General features: G+C 53.3%; 9 protein-coding genes across 13 annotated transcripts; 3 read left to right on the forward strand and 6 right to left on the reverse strand.

Moving 5' to 3' along the window:
* On the reverse strand, positions 1-1,117 carry KVP18_002236 (uncharacterized protein; the record flags this gene model as incomplete). Of its 2 annotated transcripts, XM_067952965.1 has the most annotated exon segments (2): positions 18-33; positions 42-1,117. In XM_067952965.1, coding segments are annotated over 2 exon segments (1,092 nt in total).
* Positions 1,118-1,275: 158 nt separating this feature from the next.
* On the reverse strand, positions 1,276-3,126 carry KVP18_002268 (uncharacterized protein; the record flags this gene model as incomplete). The annotated part of the gene is made up of 1 exon (XM_067953023.1): positions 1,276-3,126. The coding sequence occupies one exon, from the start codon at positions 3,124-3,126 to the stop codon at positions 1,276-1,278; it is 1,851 nt and encodes a 616-aa protein (XP_067809196.1).
* Positions 3,127-3,231: 105 nt separating this feature from the next.
* Positions 3,232-3,765, forward strand: KVP18_002262 (uncharacterized protein; the record flags this gene model as incomplete). Its single annotated transcript, XM_067953013.1, has 1 exon — positions 3,232-3,765. The coding sequence occupies one exon, from the start codon at positions 3,232-3,234 to the stop codon at positions 3,763-3,765; it is 534 nt and encodes a 177-aa protein (XP_067809186.1).
* Positions 3,766-4,312: 547 nt separating this feature from the next.
* KVP18_002253 (uncharacterized protein) lies at positions 4,313-4,639 on the forward strand (the record flags this gene model as incomplete). The annotated part of the gene is made up of 1 exon (XM_067952997.1): positions 4,313-4,639. The coding sequence occupies one exon, from the start codon at positions 4,313-4,315 to the stop codon at positions 4,637-4,639; it is 327 nt and encodes a 108-aa protein (XP_067809170.1).
* Positions 4,640-4,997: 358 nt separating this feature from the next.
* Positions 4,998-6,173, reverse strand: KVP18_002265 (uncharacterized protein; the record flags this gene model as incomplete). Of its 2 annotated transcripts, XM_067953019.1 has the most annotated exons (2): positions 4,998-5,606; positions 5,634-6,173. In XM_067953019.1, 2 exons carry the CDS (start codon positions 6,171-6,173, stop codon positions 4,998-5,000), a joined length of 1,149 nt encoding a protein of 382 aa, XP_067809192.1. The 2 variants fall into 2 exon arrangements, with proteins under 2 accessions (XP_067809192.1, XP_067809193.1); XM_067953020.1 differs by having other exon boundaries at positions 4,998-6,173.
* A 186-nt stretch (positions 6,174-6,359) lies between these two features.
* Positions 6,360-7,746, reverse strand: KVP18_002258 (uncharacterized protein; the record flags this gene model as incomplete). Of its 2 annotated transcripts, XM_067953008.1 has the most annotated exons (2): positions 6,360-7,684; positions 7,713-7,746. In XM_067953008.1, 2 exons carry the CDS (start codon positions 7,744-7,746, stop codon positions 6,360-6,362), a joined length of 1,359 nt encoding a protein of 452 aa, XP_067809181.1. The 2 variants fall into 2 exon arrangements, with proteins under 2 accessions (XP_067809181.1, XP_067809180.1); XM_067953007.1 differs by lacking the exon at positions 7,713-7,746 and having other exon boundaries at positions 6,360-7,520.
* An 85-nt stretch (positions 7,747-7,831) lies between these two features.
* KVP18_002263 (uncharacterized protein) lies at positions 7,832-8,828 on the forward strand (the record flags this gene model as incomplete). 2 transcript variants are annotated; one of them, XM_067953015.1, is made up of 3 exons in its annotated part: positions 7,832-8,042; positions 8,069-8,391; positions 8,418-8,828. In XM_067953015.1, 3 exons carry the CDS (start codon positions 7,832-7,834, stop codon positions 8,826-8,828), a joined length of 945 nt encoding a protein of 314 aa, XP_067809188.1. The 2 variants fall into 2 exon arrangements, with proteins under 2 accessions (XP_067809188.1, XP_067809187.1); XM_067953014.1 differs by having other exon boundaries at positions 8,035-8,556.
* Positions 8,829-8,906: 78 nt separating this feature from the next.
* Positions 8,907-9,941, reverse strand: KVP18_002250 (uncharacterized protein; the record flags this gene model as incomplete). Its single annotated transcript, XM_067952992.1, has 1 exon — positions 8,907-9,941. The coding sequence occupies one exon, from the start codon at positions 9,939-9,941 to the stop codon at positions 8,907-8,909; it is 1,035 nt and encodes a 344-aa protein (XP_067809165.1).
* A 112-nt stretch (positions 9,942-10,053) lies between these two features.
* Positions 10,054-10,827, reverse strand: KVP18_002252 (uncharacterized protein; the record flags this gene model as incomplete). Its single annotated transcript, XM_067952996.1, has 1 exon — positions 10,054-10,827. The coding sequence occupies one exon, from the start codon at positions 10,825-10,827 to the stop codon at positions 10,054-10,056; it is 774 nt and encodes a 257-aa protein (XP_067809169.1).
* Between the last annotated feature and the right edge of the window lie 34 nt (positions 10,828-10,861).

The raw sequence follows: 10,861 nt of genomic DNA on the forward strand, positions 1-10,861 counted from the left end.
GCGTGCTCTCCAATCCTTTAGGACAGAGCCGGGCTGCCAACACAAGCAGCGGCATAAACTGAATCTCTGCAATCATTTCGATCGCCATCTGATCCGTTGCGAGGAAAAGCTCATCCGGAAATCCCATCTGGATGTCCCACCGCTTTACCGCCACAAGCGACAGCAGAGAGAGGGGTGTCAGAGCCAGAGTAGAGTACAGCATCAATGCTCGGATTCCAACGCGATGTCCGAATTTCGCGTACCACAGGATTCCCCCCAAAGCTGCAATGCACTGAACGCTCTGTAAGCGCCCAATGGTCTCCGCTGAGAACCTCAGACGGTCAGTCATGAAGTAGAAAAGCGGAGTCGCACTTGAGGGGAGGGCCATGAACGCGAACATGAATGTGGCTGCACCTCGGACAGTGGAATCCTGTAGAACCTCCTGCAACCGTAGGCGTTGGTATTTGAGGACGTCCTCGATGGACTGTTCAGTTCGCGGTACGCCGGGCTCGTAGTGTAATAACCCTGCGGCAAATACGCTTAGTGGAATTATGGAGGCCAACAAGAAAGTTTGCTTGCGGGAGAAGTGCAAGATTAAGAGGCCAGACATGTACCATGTAATAGCGAAAGCTAAGCGGCGGACGGCAAAGAAGGAGCAAATGTCCTTCTTGGTCTCGTTTGAGCTGGCCACCATTCCCTCCCCTACTGCTGAGCACATGGCACATGCCAGAGAATGTGCAAACAGCAGGGAGCAAGTGATGTATGGCGACCTATGACCTATAAATCCCAGAGCAACCAGACACGCGGCAGAAACAGATGAGGCGACACAGATGTACAATCTCTGAGATAGAACTCCCCAATGAGTGGCATCAGACGCCACAGCTAATAGGGGTTTCAACGCCCAAGGTAGCCGGTACAGCATTTGGAAGAGAGTGAGCTCGGCTGGTTTCAAATGGAACTCGTCCTTTAGCAAGTAGACTACACTCAAGTTGATAAGCAGGTCCGCAGCTTGCATTGTGGCAACTGTGTGGGGAATGTAGCCCGAAAGGCGTTCGTCCTTGAGCTCAATGCTGTCTGTGGTCGACGCATCTGACAGACTCCACTTGAACTCTGATTCTGACTCATATGCGTTGGCCATAATAGAGATTAGATAGTATCTTCTAATGGTGCATCTACCGCTCTCTTGGTAGAGCAAAATGGGAAGTACCCAAGGGCCACTCTTGGGGCGTGGAGGCGCAGGCATTCACTGACTTCAGAGAAGTAGCATATAATGCGCTGTAAGGCCATAGAGTTTGTTCAGCATAAAAAACACAAGGCTAAAAACAAAGCTGAAAATCCGGAGAGCAAAATGGGACTCCCGTTAGGCGTAAGATTATCTCCGGAGTCGGTCTCTTTAAAATCTGCATACGCGCTTGACGTGACGGCGACGATTGCTGTCACTGTGTCCATCGGTGGGGGTGGGGTCAAGTCGGTGGAAATAATGGGAGAGGGTGTGGTGGTCATGCTCGATTGGAGGCTTAGAATGAGTTGGGCAGCGTCGAGAATCCCCGAGTTGCCTTCATTGGATCGTATCCGGTCGTAAGGAGCGGCGGATATCACCGCTTGTCGCAACTGGTTGTGTGGGAAGTGTGGGAACATAGACCACGCATTTGCAACAGCAGCGGCTACCAACGGAGCGGAGAAAGACGTCCCGTCGTTGAAGGTTTCGCCGCCGATCTCCGAGGATGCCATGGCGATTTCCTGTCCAGGCGCAAATACGTGCGATACTCCCTGACCCAGATTGGAGAACCACGCTGGTCGTCCCGTATGATCGGTGGCTCCAACGGAAATGATATTGGGCACTTCGTACATAGCAGGATAGGATCCATCAACTGTGAAGCCGTAGGAGGTACAAGACCCCTCGGCAATATTGCACCCTTCATTGCCGCTGGCGGTGATAAAAACATGGCCCGCCTGGTGAAGCTTTGTGATAGCGTCCAACTCGACCTGACTGGGTTCGACGCCGCCGTACGAGTGGTTGGAGATGCGAAACGTATCTGAGTTCTCAAGCAGAAAGTCGAGCGCGGCCAGCATTGGCGAAATCGGCATCCAGCCGTCATCAGTTGCAATTTTCAGGCAGTGCACTCGGCAATGACGACATGTGGCTGTTAAACCCTTGTTATCGTTGCTTCGCGAGGCGATTAGGCCTGCAACGTCCGTTCCGTGGTAGTGAGGCGACCCTCCATGGGTATCATTGTCGTTTTCAGCGAAATCCCATCCTTGGCAGTTGTCCACCAACCCATCACCATCAGAGTCCACTTGGTTGTAATCGCAATCTTTGCTTGGAGTCCAGCGAAAGTCAATATCAGTCCCAATTGCGCATTCGCTGTCGACAACAGCCACGTCAATAGGCGCTGGCTCTTGCAAGCCCTCCATGATTTGCCAAGCTCCAACCCAGTTCATTCCTACGTTGGTCAGCTCGCCTTGCTTCTTACTGCCCATGAACCACTGAACTGGGGCCAATGGATCTTTGAAGTCACCGGCAATCGCGTTCCAGTCAACAGGTGAGTTAGCTGAGTCCCACCCCTCAACACTCCGCACAGACTTGTACACTCGTTTCTCCGTAGCGACCTCAGCGCTGCGAACACAAGGCAGGACATCCACCAGCACACGCATTAGCTTCTGAAGGTTGGCGGCAGGTACGACATCAACGACCAAGTTCTTCAGATAGCTGGGGGCGATCTCCTCTGGGAGATCGTGCGAATTGGTCAGGAGGCTTACGCCAGCAAGGGCCGCGCCCATCACCTTATCCCGGTTGTTGTGAATGTCTGGGGCTTCGACGCTCTTCAGGGCGTACCTGCCTCTAGGTGTACGACTGGCTTCTAGCTTTTTCGCGAACTGTTTTGAGAGACTTTCGACCTCCGCTGGTTCCCACGCGCTTAGTCGCCGGCCTCGAACTTCAGAAAACTTGGCAAGCTCTTGGATCGCGTGATTCTGCTTCCCGTTCAGAGACAAGCCTTTGGACTGACGACCTGTAAACACATTGACGACGCCATACAGATCCTCCAAGGGCACAGAGGCGGAGGCCAGGCATGTTTCGTCCCAGTTCACAATGAAATCTCGGCGCTTTGTGGCGGCGGCAACGGCAATTAAACCCGAGTGCCTCATACACAATGACTGGATTCTGTGAATTCCTGCAGGGATCATTCATACGGCAGAGCGAGTAGAGGTGTACATTATTTGGATGACGCGTAAGACTCTTAACTACTGATTATGTCACTGGTCAGGAAGCTGTCCACAGGCCTGCTTGCGCTGTGTTGCGGCCGACTGCTCATAATGAGCATGAGGGGCAGACTCCCATCTCTTGCCATCGTCACGAAAATGTCCAATGAGAGTGCATTGTTGCCTGAATGGCTGGAGTATTACAGGGCGCAAGGCGCCTCTCGAGTGCTGGTGTTCACAGAAATCTATCCTGGCTCAAGTGAGGAACTGAAGCGGGACGCGGCAGCGGTGATGCTGTTGAGCTTGCTGTATAAGGATCACGGCATCCCGCAGTATCTTGAAGTCCTGCCTTCGCAAGCACTAGCGTTTCCTGAGAGCTTCTACGGTCATGTGGCTGCAGAGTTGCATGAATCTTCTCGGGATCATCACCGACTTTCTCAACCGTGGGCTCTGCGGTGGGCCATTGACAAGTACAAGCAGACCTTTGACGTCCTACTGCACGTGGACGTTGACGAGTTCGTCGCTCCGCGCCAGCAGCGGAAAACGATACCAGAAGCGATGGCCGCTGAAGGATTTGCAATGTGAGCCCTAGTCGGCCTCAGCATACAGGTCTGCCTCGTTAATGGCGAGCGTCGGGTCTCTTTACATTCCACCAAAGGTAATTGGTTCAGGGGGTCGAGTAAGGCGTTAGGGGCGTTGACGACAGCTCTGGAATCCTCATGTGGAAATACGGCCAGATGAGGATGGTGTGGTCTCGCTGACGTTCGACCCTAGAGATGCCCAGCCGTACGAGCCTCTGTACGACCATAGCGGACTCAAACAGCGCCTCCGTCGCGACTTCCGGCTTCGGTATTCTTCGTCGTTAACTGGGCTCTCGTATCCTTTGTTGGTTGAACAACAAACAGCAGGAGTTGAAGTGGACATATCTAAAAACGGTCTGCTGCGACTGAAGACGGAGCTCGGTCCTCTTTTGAACTGTTCAGCTTGCACCCCACCCTCATGGCTCACGACGAACGGGAAGTCTCTTCACAACCTGATACTTCGGAGGCAACCACCTTTAGGGCGGTTGCTTGGAATTACTACCGGCTGTGCTCGTCCCTGGGTACATTCATGTCCTGACAAGAAGCAAGTTATGCGGTCGCAGAATCTCGTTCTGGAGCATCACCTCTTCAGCAGCATCGAGCGACGATCCAGCAAGCTGCCTTCCTGGAGGCGACAGTCCGAGTCGCATGGGCTTGGGTATGCTTCTGACCCTAGGTACTTGAAACTTGACCAATACTTCTCGTCACGCCCACAAGTTGACAAGTCGGTCGTCGTGAACCGAGTTAAAGAAGGACTAAGGCGAATGGGAGCCAGACCAGTACTTATGCGACTCGTGCCACCTGAGGTGGTCGGAACGATCACGGCGCTACCCGGAGACGTTCCGTTAAAAGAACCTGAAGAGTCTATTGCTCCGTAAAAGTCATAAGTGAAGTCGTCCCGAATTAATCAAATTAAGAGTGGATGGTGAGAGACTGAAGGCTGAGTCATTCAGGCGCAACCTGCAGAGAAGATCGGCGGCTCGCGTGTCAATCGTAGACGTCCAGCACAGAAATCCGAGTCTCGGTCTCGACCTACTGCAAGCGCAAGTGGAATGCCGATGCTTTGGCTAGAGTCCACTCACGCATATAAAGTGTGAGAGAGAGCGGGTGAGCCAACGCAGGACCGCAACTCAAGTCTTTCTTGGTGCCCTCGTTTTCATGACCAGCGTCGTGTCTTTGCACGTACTGGCGAAGATCACAAGATTGATCGCTAAGGGTTTCGCTTGATTTTGAACATCATTCTCCTCTTTCGCTTGGCAGCGGGGAGGGCATCACAGTCATCAATGGACTAGGCACCATGAATACACAAGGGGGCATGAGTGACGACGGCGAGGGGTCGTGCGCGGATATCGCTTGCATAACGCCTGCCCCCAAATTACGCATGCTCGGCACCGATGTCGGGCTTGCCATGTGCACAGAGCTAAGGATGGGGCTAACCACCGGTGACATCGGGTAAGCCGGCTGTAATGGGTACAGCTGTGGGAGGCTCGCAACAGTCTGGGCAGCCCGGGCTAGCGGACTCGTCATGCTCTCATCGTACTCGTGCCGGGCGTTGGTGAAAGCTGCTGGCGGCAAGTGGAGGTTGGCTGGACCGTCGGAGTGCGCGGTAGTCGGCCGAGACTCAGGTTGAAACATGGAGATGTAGGGTGTTACGCAATGGGAAAGCGGCTGCAATGTCTCCTTAATAGTCGCCTCATCCACCTTAGATTCATAGGCCTCCAATATGGTCAGCGCCAACGTTTTCAGCGCCATTTGTGCATTGGTCACTCCGTGTGAAACCTTGCCTAGCATTTGCTCAGTAGAGAGCTGAGCCGGTAAATAAGCCGCAGGTGCCGGTGGGGTGTACTGTGTGAAGAGCGCCCCAAGTCCCACCATGAAATAACTCTGCGCGGCGGGGTTGAACGTTGGCGATCCCATGGTGTAGTAGTCGTGTGGATACTGCACAGGCTCCTCATAGGTGTCGTGCTTCTCAAAGGAGGCTGGCGAGTCGGAGTATTCCATGTGTGTGTCCTGGTGAGCCAAAGCAGGTGGGCTCTCCTGTGTAGGGAAGCCCTGAGAGGGGTAGGCATCAGGGTCTCCTTCGTAGCTGCCTAGAGAATCGCGGCGGTTCCTAACCCTTCGGGGCGAGGATACCTCCATACTCTTCGACGCTCCCAGGTGCGTCGGAGGCAGTGGATCCATACTCACGCTCGCATGTCGCTGGATGTCCTGGTTGCCATGGGCATGCCGACAGTTGTCACCTTGGGTGCATTTACCCTTCCTCCACTGATGGCAAGCCTTCGTCTTGTAGAAGAAGTCGGTAATACGGAGGTCACGCTGCGAATGCGCGAATCTGCAGTCCTCTCCATCAGGACAGGTCCCATTCTTGTACCTTTGACACATCCGCGTTTTCTCTGTATGCGTATGCAGCATGAAATTCACCTAAGTTCGGTGGAGTCCGTAGTTCCGCCTCTGAATGTGCGAAGCCACAGTTCTCCCCGCGAGAGCACTGGCCTGTTGTCATCATATGGTGGCATAGCTTGGTGCGTGTCAGTAGTCCATGAATGCTCTTTCGTTGAGACTCGTCCATCAGTCAGTTTTAGTGAATTTTCGCACGCATTAGCTTGTAATCCCCCTTGTGATGTAATCAATCCTCACAGACGGTACCAAGGCCACCGCCCCTATTAAACCCGATACAGCCAGAAAGAAAAAGAATCCTTGCCATCCCCACGTCTGTGTGATTAGGGGGCACAGAATGCCTTGTAATGTGCCTCCGAATGAGCCTAGACCGTTGACAATGCCTGCTGCAGTCGTCAACGCTGGAGAGGGTTTGCCATCTGACGCGCCTGAGAGCTTGTAGCGTTCCAAAACAACAGAGGGGCTGGACGCCCCTAGCAGCGTGTCTGCGCCGGCAATAAAGAAGCCGGTGACGATAACCACAGAGAGCACCAACTGCGTTACATATGGCGACGCAACAGGAAGGGTACAGAAGAACGCGAGAACGAACAGGCAGAAGCACGACGTCACCATGGCCAGCATGGCCACAGTCAGACACCGCTTTCCGAAATACTCGTCGGCAACTCGACCAGCAAAGACTGCGCCGACGATGCCGCCAAGGTCAAAGAGAATTGAAGCGTAACCCGCAGGCTCCGGTGAAAGTCCGAAATGCTCAGTGAGGAAGTAAGGCAGCCAAAACAGAAGTCCGTACCGAGTCAACTTCGTGGTGAAGTAGGCGAAGGAACAGTGTACAATGTTGGTCACATGGAAGGTCTCCAGCAAGGTCGCAGGCGGTAGGACCGGCTCAGTTGGCGCCTCCGCATCCAGGCGATGTAGCTCAATACCTGCTTCAGACTTGGAAGGCTTCATGGCGGTGTCCGAGGGCAGCCATAAATACAGAGCACTGGCATTCAAAAGGGTGAGGACTGCTGCAAATAAGAAGGCGTTGCGCCAGCCGTAGTGGCCGCAGATGTACGCAGAGAACAACGTCGACAACACACTTCCAAGTTGCTGGCACGTGGACCAGAGGCCCAGATAGGTAGACTTGCTGGCGACCGGGAGGTGAGGAGTGAGCACATCCAAGAGCAAAGCGAATACAGGCGCATGGGCAATACCTTCAATCAGCCAACACAGCGAGAATTGGGCTGGTTCACGAGCGATCCCAAAAAGATGGCAGAAGACAGCGGCCACAATGAAACATACAACCAGCAACTTCTTGGTGCCAATCCTAGGAGCTAACGACGGCAGCAGCACCTGAAAAACAGCATAGCTGCCGAGGAACATGGTGTCTATCAGCCCCAGAGCGTGGGAGTCAACCGGAGGATAGAGGGAGGCGTCCACTTTGATGAAAGGCTTTGCAATCGAGAAAACTTTTCGAGAGATGTAGATGACGGAGTAGGAAAGGTAGGTCAGTGAGAAGAACACAACCAGATTCCGCTTGGGACTGCCTGGATTCAGAGTCGGCGGTGCACTCACCCTTGACTCCTAGGAGGTAGTCTATTCTTCGCATCGTCTGATTTTTCACTGAATATTGGTGAAAGTTAATGCTTTGATGAGGGCATCACAGCGTTGTTCTGGCAATTCGTACTTTTGATATGGCGCTGGGAGTCTACCTTCTTCAGTCTGTTAACCGTCCTGAGACATCATACATAGGTTTCACGAACCAGCCCAAGCGGCGGCTTCGCCAGCACAATCGGGAGATCAAGGGAGGGGCAAGAAAGACGGCTACAAGTCGGCCATGGGTGATGTCCTTAGTCGTTTCCGGTTTCATGTCAACAGTGCAGGCTCTCCAATTTGAATGGTCATGTGGGGCGTTGAGGGCGTTGACACAGTGAATAACCCACGAAGGAGTCGTCTGTACACTACCTGTCCTAAGAAGAGGAAGAGCTTCTCGACGAACGTTGAGAACTGCATTCGGCTTCTCGCTTCTCCAAAATTCCGCGCCTTGGGGCTCGACGTCTGGCTGTTGGAGGAGTCCGCCCGAGCAGCCTTCAGAAAAGGTCAAGCTGCTCAACTAGTTGACACGTGGCCTCTCGTAGAGATGTACGAAGCGAGCTTCGACGCCATGTTAGAAGGTTGGCCAGAGGTGGAGCTTGAAGCTGGCTTCGAGCCATCTTCTGCATGTGTGGTTTGCAGCAAGGATTTCCTCGTGGAGGTGAGGACACCTGCAAATCAACCTAGCGACCAGTGCTCCGATGTCGTGAGTGCAGTGGCGCGTTTCATCCTGCGTGCCTGGCTAGGCAATCCTCAACTCTGGTGCCTGACAAGAAGATCGAGTGCCCTTTATGCCTTGTGGATGATTACTGGAGATGTTGGGTGAAAAGCCGAGTCATTTTCAAAGGGGTCTTGACCGACGCCTGCTCTGACACCGATGACACAGTTATTTACCACACGCCGCAGGACGCACCGCCATCAATCGAGGACCTCACGGATGACCAGCCATTCAAGACTGCATGGCAGTCACTAGAGTACACGAGCCAGGAAGCTCCTAGGAAAATCCTGCGCCGATCGGAGCTCGATGCCTACGTCGTCAGCCTAATAGAGTCCAGTGATGAGGACGTCGAGAGGGCTGTTAAGCGATTACGGGCTTAACTCTCGAAGGGATCGGTTAAACGATCAATGTGTGGGTTTTGTTCAAACAGGGACAAACTGTTCCACAAAATTACGCCTTCAAATCGTATCTATACATTGCACTATGTCCATATCCCTAGACAGCTTCTCATTAACCAGCGTCGACGACTCCTCGGCGTAGTTTGGGTTTTCCTTCTTGAGTCCCAAGACCTGTTCCAGACACTTCACTAGGCTTATAGCCACCACTGGAACCAATCCTATAATCCCAGTTGGATGATGTACTATCGCTGTGAACACCAAAAGAGCACTGAAGAAGCAGGCGAAGGTCACCATGGTCAAATCCAGCACACATGAGATGGAGAACAGGTACAGGACGGTTCGATGAGCCAGGACTCCGTCCAGTGTCAGAGAAACGAGCGCTCCGGCGAGTTGAGGCCGACTGATCGCCTTTTGCGTCAAGAGCAAAAAAGCAAGTGTACAGCCCACTTGAAACCCGATGCCGACGATGAGTACCGCAGGAACGCACCTCTGTTGCGGGTCATCACGGACCCTGAAAACCGTCAGCTCACTTCTGCGTCGGGTGGAGAACCGACGAGAAAGAGGCAGCGTCTGAGGGGCAGACAGCCATGAGTGTCCCATGGTAAATGCTTCAGCCTCTCCTGACGGCTCAAGCAGCCACGAGCAAACCACCGCAGGAACCCAGAAAGTCGCGATCACGGCTAAAGCGACGGCTCGAACCATATAGGGGACCTCAATGTCGAAGTTGAAATTAAACGCTTGCGAGGACGCTACAATGACAGCAAGCTGCAGGAAGTAGATTCCTTGGGCTCGACTTAGTGAAACAGGCTCCACTAATCGTAAGAATGCAGGAGCGAACAGGAGCAGTCCAATCACAATCGGCAGCACCAAAGTCCATCCTCGAAACACCACCAATGCAACCCCTCCACAGGTCCCAATTAGGCTCCATGCTCCTCCGACAAATGCTAACCGCCTTTTCGTTGCCAACTGCGGTGGTCGGCCAGCTCTGATCCGAAATGCAGCCTTCTGGAAAACAAGACCGAGCAGCAGACTCATCGCCACTATCAGGGACAGTACAGGAAGGATGATTGCACTGGCGAGTGTCATAAAGTTCATTTGAAGTATTACTGAGGTGTGAACTGTAGGGATCTGACAGACAATCTTTGGAGTTTTTTCATAGGAATCTTCCACATTCACGGAAATTTAAATGAATATCGGAATGTTTAATTTATTTGCACGCGAAACCAGAAACAGCGTCGGAGTTCTGCTTGACCCTAGAAACCGACTTCTTCAAGAAGCAGGCTGACTTCTCCAATCGAAAGGTAAATGCCTTACATGATCGGGACGAATTGCAGGCTTGGGCACATTCGATGACGGAATCAGCAGACGCCCTCCATCCCTCATCGCTGCGGAGCTGCACTCCTGGCAAAAGACGCTCCTTGCATTTGCCTCCAAAGAGACACTTGGTGGAACCAGAAGTGGCGCTTCGTTTGGATCTCCTGCCAGCATCTGAGGTTTTCAGATGGCACCGGCCTGCCTTATCGTAGGTGAAAAACTCGCACCGCCTGCGAATCTGACATTCGGCTGCACAGGCTTCAACGGAGGACGCGTCTATCGAGTCAATGTCATTCCCAGTGAAATCTGTCCGGTGCTCCAAACACTTGGAGCCAAATAAGCACTTCACCTTTCCGGATTGCCGTCCGTGTCGCGATTGTTTCTGTCCTGATGACAGCATGAGGCACGAGTTGTTGTTGGGGGTGTAGGAAAATCTGGTGCAGCCTGAGAGATCTCGACAGTTAAGCGCGCAGTCGTAAACGTCGGCAGCTTGGCCCTTCTTGAGGACGTCCCCGTTGAAAACGGTGTCACCGCTGATGCACGACCTTTGTGATGGAGTGACGGTCGGGGAGCCGGTAGGAGGCGGCCGTCTCGTAGTGACGGAGCTGCAATGGCGAGATCCGGAAACGACATCATCAGCACGTGTGGCTAGGTACCTCGAAGACATTAACGTGCATGTCCGTGCACTTTCCACCAAGGAG

This window comes from the organism of the source record quoted next (genome assembly GCF_019968955.1).
Source record: "MAG: Porospora cf. gigantea A chromosome Unknown PgA_NODE_37_length_58739_cov_358.438, whole genome shotgun sequence".
Lineage (NCBI taxonomy): Eukaryota > Apicomplexa > Conoidasida > Eugregarinorida > Porosporidae > Porospora > Porospora cf. gigantea A.